This window comes from Oryzias melastigma, linkage group LG13 (genome assembly GCF_002922805.2).
Source record: "Oryzias melastigma strain HK-1 linkage group LG13, ASM292280v2, whole genome shotgun sequence".
Classification (NCBI taxonomy): domain Eukaryota; kingdom Metazoa; phylum Chordata; class Actinopteri; order Beloniformes; family Adrianichthyidae; genus Oryzias; species Oryzias melastigma.
This window is the reverse complement of record NC_050524.1, coordinates 33,264,058-33,280,125: the sequence shown is the minus strand read 5'-3', so window position 1 is coordinate 33,280,125 and position 16,068 is coordinate 33,264,058. Positions and strand designations below refer to the sequence as shown.

At 38.6% G+C, this 16,068-nt stretch overlaps 1 protein-coding gene across 3 annotated transcripts; it reads right to left on the bottom strand.

Annotated features, from left to right (window-relative positions):
• Positions 1-3,245: 3,245 nt before the first annotated feature.
• Positions 3,246-15,648, bottom strand: LOC112142084. 3 transcript variants are annotated; one of them, XM_024265337.2, is made up of 4 exons: positions 15,532-15,647; positions 15,271-15,350; positions 12,554-12,719; positions 3,246-6,321 (listed from the first exon to the last, which is right to left on the bottom strand). In XM_024265337.2, the coding sequence occupies exon 4, from the start codon at positions 6,314-6,316 to the stop codon at positions 4,274-4,276; it is 2,043 nt and encodes a 680-aa protein (XP_024121105.1). In that variant the 5' UTR covers positions 6,317-6,321; positions 12,554-12,719; positions 15,271-15,350; positions 15,532-15,647; the 3' UTR covers positions 3,246-4,273. The 3 variants fall into 3 exon arrangements, with proteins under 3 accessions (XP_024121105.1, XP_024121104.1, XP_036070888.1); XM_024265336.2 differs by lacking the exon at positions 15,271-15,350 and having other exon boundaries at positions 15,532-15,648; XM_036214995.1 differs by lacking the exon at positions 15,532-15,647 and having other exon boundaries at positions 15,271-15,497.
• Positions 15,649-16,068: the final 420 nt, after the last annotated feature.

Sequence of the window (16,068 nt, the reverse complement as noted above, 5' to 3'; positions counted from 1 at the left end):
CTGCCGGCATATTCATCGTGAGCTCCGCTGGACACGTCGCTGCATCGAGCTGCAGCCTGAGAACGCGGCGGCAGTAACAGACTGTCAAACTATCCACAGTGTATCCGCTTTTCTCAGTCTTTAAGGTTTTAAAAAACAAAAGTTCATTGGAAATGATAAATCTCTATTTCATTTATTACTGTAGTTCAGCAGAGGAGGAAAAGATTTGGTCCTGACAAAAAATGAACATGAAAGTGTTATGGAAATTTTACTTTTGATGTTTTTTATTTTATTTTACTGAACGTCGATTGAAGCTTTGAATTTAAAATGCCCTTCACTTGCACTTGGACTTTTGTTAGGCATTTTATGTCACAGCCTTTTATTGTTAAATTTTATCTCAATACAATGTTACAAAATAAAGTATTTCTGATGAAAACTATTGTAGCGAATCAGCGACAAAGGAAGCTGAGAGAGAATTATCAGGAACTTTGGCTTTTATTTTGACAGGAACTTTGGCCCTTAGTTTAACAAGACACAAAGGCACAACGAGAGGGGCGATCATCAGCCTCTCCCTCATTCTCACTCAAGGTGCTGGAAGAATTCAAACATAACAGGATAAAATAAACAAATGCCAACAAGTGTTAAACAGTCAGACAACGAAACACAGAAGTGCTGTTCAAGACCAAACAAACATTGCTTAGAATCTTATATTATTCTCCTAATAGGAGTTACGATGTTTTTCTTATTTGCATCAAATATTATTTTATATATACATTGTTATTTTTACTTTTCTCTCTTTGGATTATTGCGGGACAACAAGCCATCAAACTGGGTTAAAAACAGACAGAAGAGCAGCTAAAAACAGTCATTCAGATACACCTCCTGCAGGCTAGAAGATAACCATCGCTCTAGGAAAAAGACTGAAAAACCCAGACTTGGAGACATGATTGTAGATGCTTTTGTGGAGCTCTTAAAAATGAATTTTTTTTAAACAGGACAAACAGTCAAAGACTCCATCATGTAGCGATGAGGCTAAAAGATAGCTTCTCCACATTCAATGGGAACATCTAGTTTATGAACACATCTTCGGACAAACATTGAGCATTAAATTTGACACACATCATAAGAGGCAGTGGACTCAAATTCGAAACGCATTCAGTGTCAAATGGAACGTTATGCCGGGCTTGTTGAATTTCTTCATAAACGTTGTTGGACTTTTCTCTTAAAAGTGCGAGTCATACTCCGGAGCGACTTAAATATGTCCTCATTATGCATTTTCTGGTCCCTGCGACTTGTGCTCTGGTGCGACTTATAGTTCGAAAAATACGGTATATATATTACATGTATAGGCCCGGAAATACATAAAATAACTAATTAATTGCAAACTTGGAAAGAACTCACCGCAGTTTTTTTTTTAAGTGTTTGCCAGCTACTTACTATTATCCGCAAATTCACAATATGAAATCACACGCAAAATTATACATTTCGAAAGTTTACTTTTATCCCTTTGGAACATCAACTACTAGGAATAACAAATTATTTTCTATATGTTTATTTTCATCTCTACAGTATGTTTAGACACGAAAACATGATCACATTATGTCGTTTAATTGTGAAAAATTGGTACTATTTTGAAAATAAACCAGATTATCTCATGTATTTTGATAGAACTTCCTGCCAGAATTGACACGGAACACGCTCGCAGGCTCACAGACGGCAAAATCATCCGCAGCACCGCGCAGGCCCTCTGGGCCGCTCTACTCTCCGCCTGGTGTGAACGATGCCATAGGTTAACATGGGCACTTAATTGATGAAAATATAGTCTAAAACCCCATGTGTGCTGCCATCTACAGGTTCAAACAAGCTATTGCAGTTGAATTTTCTGATCTAAGTAAGACATGCAGAAATCAACCACAAAAATACGCCTAGCTCCCTCATTTCTTAATCGATTTCCACAAAACATGGCTCAAATTAAAGCTCAGGAAATCATTGATGTTGTGGTATATTTATATTTTTGATATCTCGAAAAACTAAGCTGTAAATAGTACAAGAACTGCGCCTTCTAGTGTTACAGGTAACACACTGGTGTCAAATAAACAGATTTTTCCTCTGTGCAAGAATCTAATCAACTGAGTTGTAAATGCTGATTACCCAAGCCCAGAAAGGAGGGAGATTGATTGATGAAGTTCAATAGTATGACTGGCTTATAAACTTGACAAAGGGAACCAGCGTGTGTGCGTGTCTGTTTGTTGTGTTTCCCGGGGTAAATTAATAATTAAAATTATTAGCCCGTGTTTCTGCTAAGAGGAACTCCTCTCTGCTTCTCTTTTTTTTCTCCCAACACCCAGCAGCCCCGCTCCCTGCTCCAGAGCCCACTATGTTTTGCCGTGTGTGTGGATCTCTGTCTGTTTTGTGACTGTGTGTGGGTGCTGCCATTAAGGGCACTGCTGTCCATTTGACATTTTCTCTGATATATATACTGTATATATATATTTAACCTTTTTCCTTATTTTTCACAAGTGCTCTTTATTGTGCTTGTGAATAATAATAAAAAGGTTTTTGGAGAAGTTTGATCCAGCTGGATTTAAGGTCGGGTTAGGTGGAATCTGCTCACAGGTGGAGGCGTGTCTGTCCCATCTGAATGGCAGTGAACCACAGAGTTTCCGCAATTTAGACAACATTGGTCCTTCTTATTGTAGAAAATTTATTGTGGGTCCACATGCCAAAATACAACCGTCAGTTTCCTAGTTACTGGATTTCTAATAGAGGAATGCTTCGCTCCGGCCACCACAGCGGATCTTTCGCTCAGCGCAGGATTGACATTCATCTCTCATTTATTTATTAAACTAAAAGATTGCTTTTGTCAGAAAAGGTTAAAACTAATTTAATAAAATCTCAATTGCAGAATATAAAAAGAAGCTTAAGTTTATTTTTGGACTGTTACCACACTCATCTCACAGCTGCACGGCAGGATGCCTGAGGCTGTTAATAAATATTAACAACTTAATTCTGTTTTGATTAATTGCGTGCATTAACAGTGTTTAAAGTTGTTGTAAATTTAAATAATTTTAGGAGACGTAAATTTGATGAATTGTGTCATAAGGGTCAGGAGCTGACTTTCCTTAAAGTTAAAACATAAAAAATGTAATGTGGATTTATCAATCTTTACTTACAATTGATAACAAGTGTTATTTTCATGATTCTTCTCAATGCTTCAGGTGGTAAATGGTCTTCGGAAATCACAAATAAAAACCAGATGGACAATGTCTGCCTTTTTGATATTTATTTTAAAACTGACTTGAAAATATGAACAATGGTTGGTAGATACAATTCAACATAATGTGTAAGAAAGCAATTACATTCAACTGTTTAAGATACAAGTTAGTAATAAAAAAAAAAGAACTATGCTACAGGAGCACATCTAACTGCAATGGATAAAAAAAATTCCAACATGGTTTTACTCTTAAATGTTCTAAGCATTCAGTGATGTGATGTCATGTGAGTGATGTCATGTCATACACAATATATTTCATAGTGAGTTTAGAAGTGATGTGAAAATACAGCCAATACTTCAGAGATGAAACAAGATTGCACAAAGTTTAAATGAAAGTGGGTTCAGCAATGACAAAGTAAACCCTTTAACACCAGAGCTTAAGCTCTATCGTTGACATTCTTTTGACCACAGCAGCTCTTCAAAAGTTTTTAAAATCCAGCAGATTCTAAAGCATAGAAAAGGTGCCTAATACTGTCACGCAACACTTTAAAATAGTGAAGGGTTTTTAATTGAGATGATTCTGGTGCAAATAACAGTGGCTTTGCACTGCAAATTGTTGCATATTGGTTTAAAGCCACTTTTGTCACAGCCAGAATCAGATGACTGTTAATCGCGTAAACGGTCGATGAGTTACAGTAGGTCAAAGAGCGTGTGTTATTTAGGTGTCGTCAGCGACATCCCCGGGTGTTAAAGGGTTAAACATCAACATTTGAATACTTGCATTTGAAACAATTATTCTGAATTTATGACTCATAATAAAGACGTGAACTACATGTAGTTTATTAATACCGGATTAAATTATGTCTAAACTTTTTCAAATCTGCCACTAAAATATATATGAAATCTTAGGATTCAAGTTCAACAAAGTTATGTTGTCTCGCTTATTGATTTTACTAGTTAAACAAAATGGAATTACATTACTTATTGTGTTTACTACAGAGAATATACTAGCACTAAACTATTACAATGACTCCTGAATGTTACAGGAGACATCAAACAACTGTAGATCATTTAGTTGTTTCAGTAATAATTTTCTTCTTCCTCTCCAAACCCAGTCTGAACTATTTCTTTGATTCTTTGGGTCTCTGATGGTGGAGCAGACGGCAGGATTGCTTTGAGCTCTCCCTCAATTTGAGCCATCCTGGCATCTGTCTTCCTTTCAAATTCTTTCTTGTTCCTCAGAACCAAATGCATGATGCCGCCTTGAGCTTCTTGGCAGGACTCCTGCAGCTTCAGTCGCTCTTGCATGAACTCTGGACTCTCCTTGTCCATGGCCATAAGCTTACCCAAGCTGCTCACTCTGTCCATCAGGTACTTGTTGGACACTTCACAGTAGGTCCCTGAGATCATGTGGACCAGACTGGCGATGTTGGAGGCTTCAAAAGCCTGGTTGTACAGCATGTCTTTAGCAAAGAGCTTTGAGTTGTAGGACAATTTCTTTGTGTCTTCAGATGTCTTCACAAAATTGTTCAGCGTGGTTCCAAGGCTGGTTTTCACAATGTTGGCCACCATCTGGAAGAAGCGCACCATCTTCTCCCACTGCTCCTTCACTCTACCCATGGCATCCATACCTTTGACCAGCATTTTGATGGTGGTGTCAAAGTCAATCTCTTTGATCTTGCAGTTCTGCATCTCAACCAGGATCTCAGTCAGTTCTCTTTGGTTCTGCTCCATGTTCTGGACAGCCTTCTCATATGCTTCTCGTGTTTGCTTCAGTTGTTCTCGGCTCTGTTCAATTCGAAAATAAGCGTTCTCTGTTGCTCTCTGGCTGGCAGACGGACTTCCAGAGTTTTCCTCTGTTTTGAACATCATTGGAGGTTTGGGGTTCAAAGCTGGAGAACCACTTTTTTTTTTGCTTTTACAATCAAACTTAAGAGCATCATCACACAGCTTCTTTGTTTCTTTAATCAGTTTGTTTGCCATTTTTCTATCACATTTCTGACCAGGTGCGTACATTGCCAACTGTTCACAGATGTTGATGCCTCTTTGGCAGAGGAACAGAGCAGTTTCTTTTAGTTTACTCCTTGGAAGATCCTCCACCTCCTGATGAATTCTTTCAAATTGATCTCTTTGCCATGTAGTTTTTGTACACTTGTTCTTCTGATCATAGATCTCTTTCCAATTGATCCCATTGTTATTGATGAACTGACTGAATGATGATGCAAGTTGAAGGATTTGTCCTGACCTGCTGCATATTTTCATTTCTGCAATCATGTCAACATCCTCACCTTTGTCAAAAAGATTAATCTCAGAACCAAAGGGATTTTTAATGAGACCCTTACAAAAAGCTGCTCCTGAACTGAATACTTTCAGAACGGATGTCATTCCTTCAACTAAATCCATGCCAATCATCTCCCATCCTGATGGGATGGAATCCATGGCCTTTTTGTACTGTTCTTGTGTTTCTTCCAGCTCCTTTGACATGGCCTCCATTGCTTTCTTGGATCGTTCATTTAGCTCCTTTGAAGTCTGCTCCTTCAATTTATTCTCCTCAAGTTTCATCCTGACGTTCTCCAGCTCTTCTCCATAAACATGGTTAGCATTGATACAGGCTTCCAGCAGCTCCTGAATTATATTAATAACATATTCATACTTCTTTTCAACGCTCTCTGCTAGCACCACACATTCGTCTGAAATGCTGCGGATGTTTTCCAGCTGGTTTGGAAGGAGAGTTTCAACAATTTCATCATTTCCTTGAAACAGAATCTTGACTACTGCTTTCATATAATCTGGAACAGTGAAAGTATGAATGCGGATTTGATCCATGTTCTTGTGGGCTAAGTTGAAAGCGTGCCAGCCTGAGTTACAGATTTGCATGAGACTAGCCCTAAAAGAGTCTGGGTACTTTATGTACTTGAATCCATCTTTTGGGGGATTCTTGTTGATGGAGAAATCAGTGGTTGATGAGATGAAGACCAGCTCCCCCATGATGGCGATGGAGAGAGGAGCAGGAGTTAGGTAACCCTCCCAGTTTGCACTGGGCTGCATCAACATCTGGGTGGTGACCCTCATATCAGCTGCAGTGGTCAAATTCTGGGTGGTCTTTGCAATTTGGACATCCATTTTCTCTAAAAAAATATAAAAGGAAAAAGAAGACAGATTACAAAGTTGTTTCAAATTTGTTTAGGTCTTATGACAGTGGACATGTTCTGATGTAGTATCTTGCACCTAATGCTTATTCATCTGTTTAAACATCTGATCGAGACTCAGATCTCTTTTCATTACAACAGATTGCTATATATCACTGCAAAAGCTACACCAATACATTAGTCACTGTCATGCTCTGCTTTTTTATTTTTTTTATTGATGAACTGTATGTCTGGATACTTAAACTCCTCCACCTTGAAGATTGTCTCATTGTTAACCTAGAGGGACTGGTTATTTTGAGAGTTGATGAACTGCCGAGTCCAAGTCCACAAAACAAGAAAATCATCTCTGAACACAAAACATGTCCAACCATGTGGCAGATGGACTAGAGCAGCAGAAGAACACACGAGGTACCACTCCTGTCAGGTAAGAACAGGAAACTGATACTACAATTCACACAAGATCACCAAAATCGGACAATAGAAGATTGGAAAGGCGTTGTCTGGTCTGATGAGTCTCCAATTCTGCTTCCAGATTCAGATGGTAGAGTCAAAATTTGGCATCAATAACATGAAAGCATGGATCCATCCTGCCTTGTATCAACAGTTCAGACTGCTAGTGGTGATGGTGTAATGGTGTGGGAGATATTTTCTTGGCACACTTTGGGCACCTTAGTACCAACTGAGTATGGTCACAGCCTACCTTATTATTGGTGACCATGTTCATACCTTTATGACCACAATACCAATCTACTGATGCTACTTCTAGCAAGCTAGGGTACCCTGTCATAAAGCAGGAATAATCTCAGAGTGGTTTCTTGAACATGACAATGAGTTCACTGGACTCAAACGGCCTGCCCAGTCATCAGATTTCAACTCAATAAAGCAGCCCAATGTGGTGGAACGGGAGATTGGAATCATAAATGTGCAGCCGACAAATCTACAGCAACTTTGTGATTCTATCATGTCAATATGAACCAAGTATTGGAATGCTTCCAATTGATGCCAGCAAGGATTACGACAGTTCTGAAAGTAGAAGGCGGTCTAACCCGGTACTAGCAGGGTGTACCAAATAAAATGGCCGGTGAGTCTATAAGGTGCAGTCAACTACTGTTGCAGTTAGAAATTCCGCTCATTTTCTGGGGGGTGAAACCGAACAGGTTTCTGACAACATTAAGGAAAGATTTAAATAGTTATTAAGGAAATCTGTTTTTAAATATCTTAAATCTTTAAACTCTTCAAAGTGTCCATAGAATCAAGAAGTAAGCCATATTTATGTTTTTTTGTTTTGTTTTGTTTTTTGTCAGAAATAGATTTTTATGATACCTTTTTGGCTTCAAAACGTCCTGATTGTCAGTGTTGGGAGAACCTCATGGCAAAAGTAGTGCCTTAAAAAAAAAGCAATGATTTTTTGGTTTAAAGGGTAACTAAACACTAAAGCCTAGTTTCCAATGAGCATTACAGTACAGTCCAGTTCGATCTGGTATTTTGAGCATTTCCATTGTTAAAGGTGCCCTACCATGAAAATTCTACTTTTTGAGGTTTTACATGTATTTTACTGTTTATTCCTAACTATAAAGAACCCCAAAGCGGCATTTTGATCCGTTCATGCATTTAGGAGTAATCCTCTAAAAACCTGCACTGTCTGCAGCAGCCCCTCCCATACCCATGAAAATGAACGGGTGGAAACGTGCTGATGTAAGCACGATGCCAACAGCTCCCTCCAGGAAGAGTCTGCTCTGAAAGCTCTGCTCCCAGTCTAACATCAACACTCAATTTATCCACAGAGCTAATGTTGATCAGCAAAAAAACGTTCATTTTAGATGCAGAACACCGTATATCTTCCAGTTGTGTCCTGTCTTCAATAGATTCCACCTCTAACAGGTGTTGGCCAGTTTAGACGTGTCCCTCCTTTAAACACAGCCCCCACCCACACCCAACCCCCAGTCCTGAACAGCTGTGCAGGAGCCATGAGTGTGTTGTACAGCAGTGAAGCGATAGCCAGGCCAACTAAAGGCAGATATATAGTCTGTGCATCCATCTTTGAAGAAGTTAGGATTATTTTCATGGAAGAAATGCAGAGACAGGGATCTCTCTTGGATGATGTTATGAAATGGACTGCAGGTAGAGCTTCAGGAATCGAGTCATTTTACTTCGGGGTAGTAAAAGACTCACAAAATATAACTCATATTTCATGAATAGTGTGTTTTTTGTGTTCCAAAGGTAATATATGATCATAAATATGGATATAGTTCACTCTGAAAGGCTTAAGGAAATCATGGTATGACCCCTATACGTGGACTCATTATACAGTTCCGACCTGTACTTTTTGAGGGCCCCGATCCATTGTAGGTCCAAAGGTTTTGTCTAGACTGTCCTTTTTTAGGAGAGGTTTGATTACAGCTGTTTTCAGTGGTTCTGGAAAACACCAGATGTTAACGACAAGTTGACAATCTGGAGCAGGGCTGGTTCCAGGATCTTTGAAACTTTTTTGAAAAAGCTTGTGGGTAGAATATCCAGACAGCAGGAGAAGGAGTTCAGTTGACATAGAATGTCCTGCAGTTCTTTACTGTTTATGGGTTGAAACTGAGCCATTGGGTTTATACTGGTTTCTTGTGGATAGGGTTCATATCCTGAACTTGTAGTTGATGAAACAATTGTTTGTCTAATGTTTTTGATTTTGTCCCTGAAGAATTTGGCAAAGTCATTACAGGCTTTGGAGTAAAGTTCTGGTGCCACTGACACAGGGGGTTTTGTCAACTATACTAAATAAGGCCCGAGCATTATGGGAGTTTTTGGTAATAATTTCAGAAAAATAGGACTTCCTTGCAATGCTCAGTTGTAAATTATATAAGTGAAGTTTCTCTTTATAGATCTCATAATCTACCTGTAGTTTAGATTTTCGCCATCTGCGTTCAGATTTCCGACATTCTCTTTTTCCGTTCTTTACTAGAATGGAATTTCTCCATGGAGATTTTTTTTTTACTACCAGAGATCACCTTCACCTTACTAGGAGCAATACTATCCATTATATTTGACATTTTGGAATTAAAGCTATTAAAAAGTTCATTGACTGAATCCCCTGAGAGGGGAGGAGTCAGAGATAAAATCTGATTGAACATCTCACTAGTATTTTCAGTTATATACCGTCCCTCAAAACATTTGTGTGTACTGGAATTGTGCTCTCACAGAAAACACAGCAGTGATCAGACAGACCTAAATCACATACAGTAACCTTAGAGATGTTCAGACCTTTGGAAATCAATAAATCAAGAATATTCCCTCTGTTGTGTGTGGGCTCTGTTACATGTTGAGTCAACCCGAAATTGTCCAGAGTGTTTATCAGGTCCTTAGTCCCTTTGTTCTCAAGATTTCCATAATGGATGTTAAAATCTTCTGCCATGATTATACAGTCAAAATCAAGACAAATTATAGACAGCAGTTCACTAAACTCAAGGTTAAATTCTGCACAGTATCCAGGGGGGCAGTAGATATTGATAAATATGGTTTTGATTGAGGCCTTCAGCTGTAGGGCTACGTATTCAAAACATGGAAAGTTTCCAAAAGATAACTTTTTACACTGAAACATTTCATTGAACAAAACTGCAGTTCTCGTTGTTTTTCCTCTTCCGGTGCTCGGAGGCAGGTTTCCCGTTTTTGATGTTTTCCTCCAGTGGGGACAGCTCCGTTCCTCGTGTGGATCCAGTCTGTGTCTGGCCTTGACACTGAGATAAATTCATCTTAGTCTTGGCATGACGCAGGGAGTAGAAGAGATTGGAGGAGAACAGTTTAGCTCCTGATTTGTTTAAACTTAATCCATTTTCTTTAAAAAGATTTTTGCGTTCCCAGAAAATTTGAAAGTTGTTGATGAAATGGATTCCGGTGTCACCACATGTCGCAGAAAGCCACCTGTTCAGTGCCAACAGCCTGCTGAATCGCTCTTCTACTCCTCGAATAGTTGGAATGGGACCACTGATGAAGACAGCTGCATTCAGGGAGCTCACAGTGTTCCTGCTGCAGAACCACTGAACATCTTTTACAGTGGAATCACCCACAATCAGAGTCTCAGGCCGAGCCTTCAGCTTTCTTTCTGGCCGTTTACCTTCTGATGGGTTACAGGTCCTCCTCGTGCTGCTTTCCAGTGGATGGTCGTCGGGTAATCCGGGGTCATCTGACAGTGGAGCAAATCTGTTTTGCAGGGTCACCGCTCCGTTCATGCTTGGCTTCTTTTCTTCTTTCCTCCGGTGTACGGGAGTAGATGAGGTCCTCTGTCTCATAGGAAGAGAGGGCCATTCAGCCTCAGAGGCTTCAGCTCTCCCCGGGGGGTCGGTCCTCCCATGTCCTCCAATTCTCCAGCTGTTGGACTTATTCTTTGGCTTTGCTCCAAGATGGTTCCAGGGAGGATTATCTTTTGATTGTTTGTTATTGTCCACAGATGTTGTCTTTCTCTCCGTAGAATCTGTGTCATTTAGCTGCGTGTTAGCTCTCTCTTCTCTGCTGAGATGAGGTAGTGGCAAAGTTGTGTTGTTTCCATAAAGTCCATTTACCTCCACGTTCACTTCTATGTGGCGAACCTTAGTTTCCAGCGCTGTGATCTTCTTCAGAAGGTCTTGGTAATCCTTTGTGGAAAGGGAAGGCATCTTGCTGCTAGTTAGCCTTGTGTTAGCTGCTGCTCCGTATATCAGGCTTCAGCTGTGTGAAGGCCAAGTACACGTAGTGCTCAAAATAAAATGTTTTAAGAGAATGCAGGAAAAAAATCATTTTGTTTAGAGTAAAAATAAAAAAATAAATCTGACTCGATGGTTTAAAAGTATTCAAAAGTTATTGCTGGTGTGATTAAAAAAGAAGAAAGGAAAATAATCAGCGGAAATTAAAAGCAGAAGGGGGAGCAAAGCAATATGCGTCCGCACTCTAGCAAAGCAGGAAGGATAAAAGGTTCTACTCTTGTAAAGTGCAAATAAAAGCCTTTTTGCTATTACACTGTGGTCAATTCCATTTCTCAGAGATCTTATGATCTTTTTCGCTTGCCGTACTCTAAGTGAATTACCAGTTAAAAAAAAAAGCAGTCAACTTTAGCAACAATAATTAAATGACACAACACAGGAGCAAGCTCCCCCTCACTGTCTGTCTTTGTTCTTGGCAGCTCTACCGCTGCAAACAGAAAATCGTTCTGCTTGGACAAAATTCTTTGCCAAAAACCTTTATTCGAGTCAGATGATTATATGGTGAAAACCAAGCCACAGCTACACCTCTGCTCGGTGACTTTCACAAAAAGGGAAATAATACTCGCCAAAATATAAATGTTTTGTGTTATTGTCTAGTTCAGTCATTGGAAATTCGCAATTCGAATGCTAAAAAGATTTTATTCCTGATCTGTGCAGATTTTAACCATGCACGTTTATTAAGATTTGTTTATAAGTGATGCATTTAAATGCTGCTGTAATGCTGGGTCATGAACGTTTTTTTATTCCAAGAGATTCTCATTCCCAACTCGTCAGACATTGACGTATAGCTAAGGACACCTCTGCATTACTCTTTGGCATTTTAGGCATCCCCAGCTCATTGTTACTTGACGTGCTGGCTTCTTCCATCAAATCACCCCCGCCACTCAGTATGGGGGTGCAGACAAAAAACGAAAAACGCAGGGAACAAATACTTTGATTCTTTTCTCATTTTTATTTTTTGTTTCTGAAGGAAGTTTTATTTTGGGAAACTACCTGATTCTGTTCATCACATCTGCCTGTCATACCTCTTGTGCTATCCTAGGCATGTTTACAAGACAGCCGATCGGAACTTTTTGTTTCAAGGATTTTTTTTCAAGGGTGTCTGGGGCAGACAAAATACTGTCCACCTTTGTCATGGGAAGGATCACACATCCATGTATGTGTGAGGTCATCTGGACCCCATAAAGAGATTACGAGACATAAGCAAAAGATGGGACCGCCAGCTATGCTGAAAGCCAAAGCTAGGTCTAAGAGGAACTGTAGAGGGGATTCAGCCTTTCCATCTGTGCACCAAAGCTCTGGAACGCTTGGCCTCTTGACGTTCGCGATGCGTCGTCTTTGTCCATTTTTAAAAATAAAGCTTAAAACCCATTTTTACAGCCAAGCTTTTAACGTTCCATGAGACTGCTCTGTTTTTGCTCTGTTTTGGTTTTAGTTGTTTTATCTATGTAATGAAGAGTGACTGCTTTGGGTTGACTGAGTAAGCGCACCTGCTGAGTTTTGATCAAATTAGGACTTTCAGGAGGAGGTCGTGGCGTCTGAGGAGAGAGCGTCTTTCTATGGCAGCCAGCGACGGATTCCACTTTGGGAGGGCGTCATTCACAGCTGGTTAGGGCTGCCGGCAACAACGACAGACAGCGAGGGGTAGCTCCGTATCTGTGTTGGAAGGAAAAAGAAAAAAAATACACTGAAATGCAAAAACTAAATGATCTCTTCATACATTTGTTTTTTTTTCATTAGAAAAATGCCACATCGGTAGGGGGCTTTAATTCTGTTGAGATGTCTGTTGCTCTTTGGCCCCTTTGGCGTCCCACGCAAATTGGGATGGGCCAGTCAGTCCCATTTTATTTCTATTTTTTTCTTCATCACAAGTTATACACATCATAAACTGGCCAACCAGATGCCTAAATAAAAGCATGCGGTGCCGCTGACCCCCACCTCAAAATTCTAAAATATTTGACAGTTTCAAAGGAAGGGGTGTGGTCTTCCAATAAGCTCACTCCTGATTGGTCCAGGATCTTTCAGAGAATGATTTGTAGGAATTCCATTGTTACTTTAAAACTTGATCTCAGTGTGTAATTATTTTTTTTCTAAATCAATATAACATTGTATTTTGATGATAATCAATGAGTCTTACAGATCAGTTACATGATGTATGATTGATGTTACCGTTTACTGAAATGTTTGATGAGATAAATCAATAATCAACAAGCACTTCACTTTACTAACGGGAAATACAAAAAAAAAACAAAAAAACAACAACAACCGGATTACATAATTATGCAAAACAGTAAAATGAAGTAAATAAGTAGGGGTGGGATTATAAATTCGCTGGTTCCCATTCCTTTTCAAGCAATGAATCAAACTCTATTGACATTAGTTAATTATCACAAAAAAATGAACCAAATGTGACATAAGTGTGTTTTGTTTTTGTTTTCTATTTTCTAATCAATGCATTCAATTGTTTTAGTAATGAGTTTGAAATAATTGTGTGTTTTGTCCTGTATTTTTCCATCTATGCTTGAAATAAACCAATCAATCAATCGATCAATCAATTGGTGAGAGTGATTGCCATAGAAATGCTGACTAAGACCGCCTAACATCTGGTGACTAAAATGACTTCATTTTGCTGCTGCCTGAAGTAAACATTTTCTGTGGGAGATTTCACCCGCTCAATCCAAGTTTCATATACTGTTTTTGATTATGAGTACTGATTGTGAAATAAAAAAATAAAATTATGAAAATGTTGTTTTAAACAGAGTCACATTGGCATATATTTTTCAAACAAAAAATATAATATTTCAAAACCCATTTTTTAAGTTACAAGCGTGAACATCAAGTTACAAGCATGAACAACAGATTAGGTATTTTTGTAAAATTAATTTTAAAAATGTAAATTGAGAATCACTTTATCACTTTACAACAATTATTAGAAAAGTTGCATTAACTGCAATAATGCTAGTGTGAATGCTTTTTTGCTGAAGGCAGTCCCTTGGTGACACAATTTACTTTAATTGCTAAAGGGATTTGCAAAAAATACAAAAACTATTTGCAAAATGTTAAATTTGTTAAAAGACTGGAAGTTTTGTAAAAGAAGTATGAAAGAAAAGTTGTAGTAAAACTGCTTAAATTCCCTAATACACACCAGTTTTTGCAAAAATATTTAGTGAGTTTCTTAAATGTAAACAAAACCCAAAAGTAGCCAAAAAAGCTAGCTCGTTGCTTAGAAACTAGCTAAACTCCAAAACAGCCTAAAATCTTCAGTAAACTAAATTAGCCAAAAGATTTGCCTTTTGCTAAAATAGAACCTAATCTCTAAATTAGCCTAAATTAACCTCAGTAGTTAACAAATTAGCCAAACATGTTATTATGTTGCCATAATTTTAGCTAAACTCCACATTAGCATAAAAAAGACTTAGTAGATGCCGAATTAGCCAAGAAAAGCTAGCACATTGTTAAAATACTTGCTAAAGTCCAAATCACTCTAAAATTCCTCAGTGATCTAAATTAGCCAAAAACATTAGCATGTTGCTAAAATATTAGGTGAACATTTATTTTTTAGTAGTTGCTAATCTACTTAAAATTCTGAAATGTGAAGACTTTCTCATTCATTTCCTATAGGGCATATTTTACTCAATATTTCAAAAACTATAACTTTTATAAATGCCAAGAATAAAAGCAGTAATGTCCTGAATGAGCTGAATGCCTCAATTGCAAGATTGAAATCGCTGAAAGTGTGGTTGACTTTTTATCTTGTGAAAAGCATACGGAAAGGAGCAAGAGAATCACTATATTGTGAATACTAAACATTTACACTATTATTAAAAACGAGATAGTAACGTAGAGTAAGGGATAATGATCCCTTACTTTAACTGTAACAAGTAATGCACTATTTATTAAACTACAAAAGTAATTTGCGCAGAAAAACTACTATCTACTGTGTAAAGCTACTGTGCCTTTAAATAAAACAAGAAGAAAAAACATAAATGTAATATTTTTACTTTTGATTGACGGTTGACTTTTGTGCTGCTAATGCTGTCATGTTTTTTTTTAGGAGGAAACCAATGAAAGTTTTCTAACCAAAATACTGATCTGCAAACACAGACGCATCATTTTAGAAAGGTAAGGACAGTTCTGCTCTGGTGCAAAAGCCTAGTTACACTTGTGTCATTTAACTGAATATTGATGCTTATCTTGTCTTCCTCACATTGCTGCACCCTCCCACTCTCTTATCCTTATCTTCCTTCACCTGCCTCAGCACCACCAGGAGCAGGACTTTCAGCTGCTCTGGAACACACATCAGGAATGTTCACTCACTTTCAATTTCCTCATCAAAGTTTTTGACTTTCACAATGTAATTCTAACCTTATAAACTAATATCTTAAATAAACATAAACTGAGTCTTAAAGTTCACTTTGACATCAAACAGTAATAAAAGATGTTTAATCCACAGAGAGATCCATCTTACCGAAAGCAGTCCAGAGCTCAGCGATCCTGACGTTCCTCGAGCTGCTCTGCTCTCTGCTCTCTCTGCTGCTGCAGCCAGTATTTATGCTCAACCGGAGCACTGCAGAAATCAGCTGCTTTACGGGAAATGGGATGGGGGAGGGGGCGCTCCGGCGCTGGGTGGGTGCAGACAAAGTGACACAGTAGTGCTGGGATCACTGAGGACACGGTGGTTTAATTTGAAAAAATGGAAGCGGTAAAACAATTCCAGATCCTTCCTCCCCCACCCGGACCCATTTCTTATAAAGCAGCTGACTTCTTCAATAGACTGCTAAGAGAGTATCTCACACTACAAACACAGAAGACAATGTAAAGACATCCGAAGACTAAAGACAGTAAGGCATTACAAGACAATTCAATCAAACAACTTTATTTGTCCTCAAGGTGAAATTCTATTTCAAGGTGCAGAGAGTCCCTTTAATCAACATTCAAGTTACACACGACACAGGAGCAAAGAGAGAAATAATAACAATAGAAAAGGAGAAAAATTAAACAATTC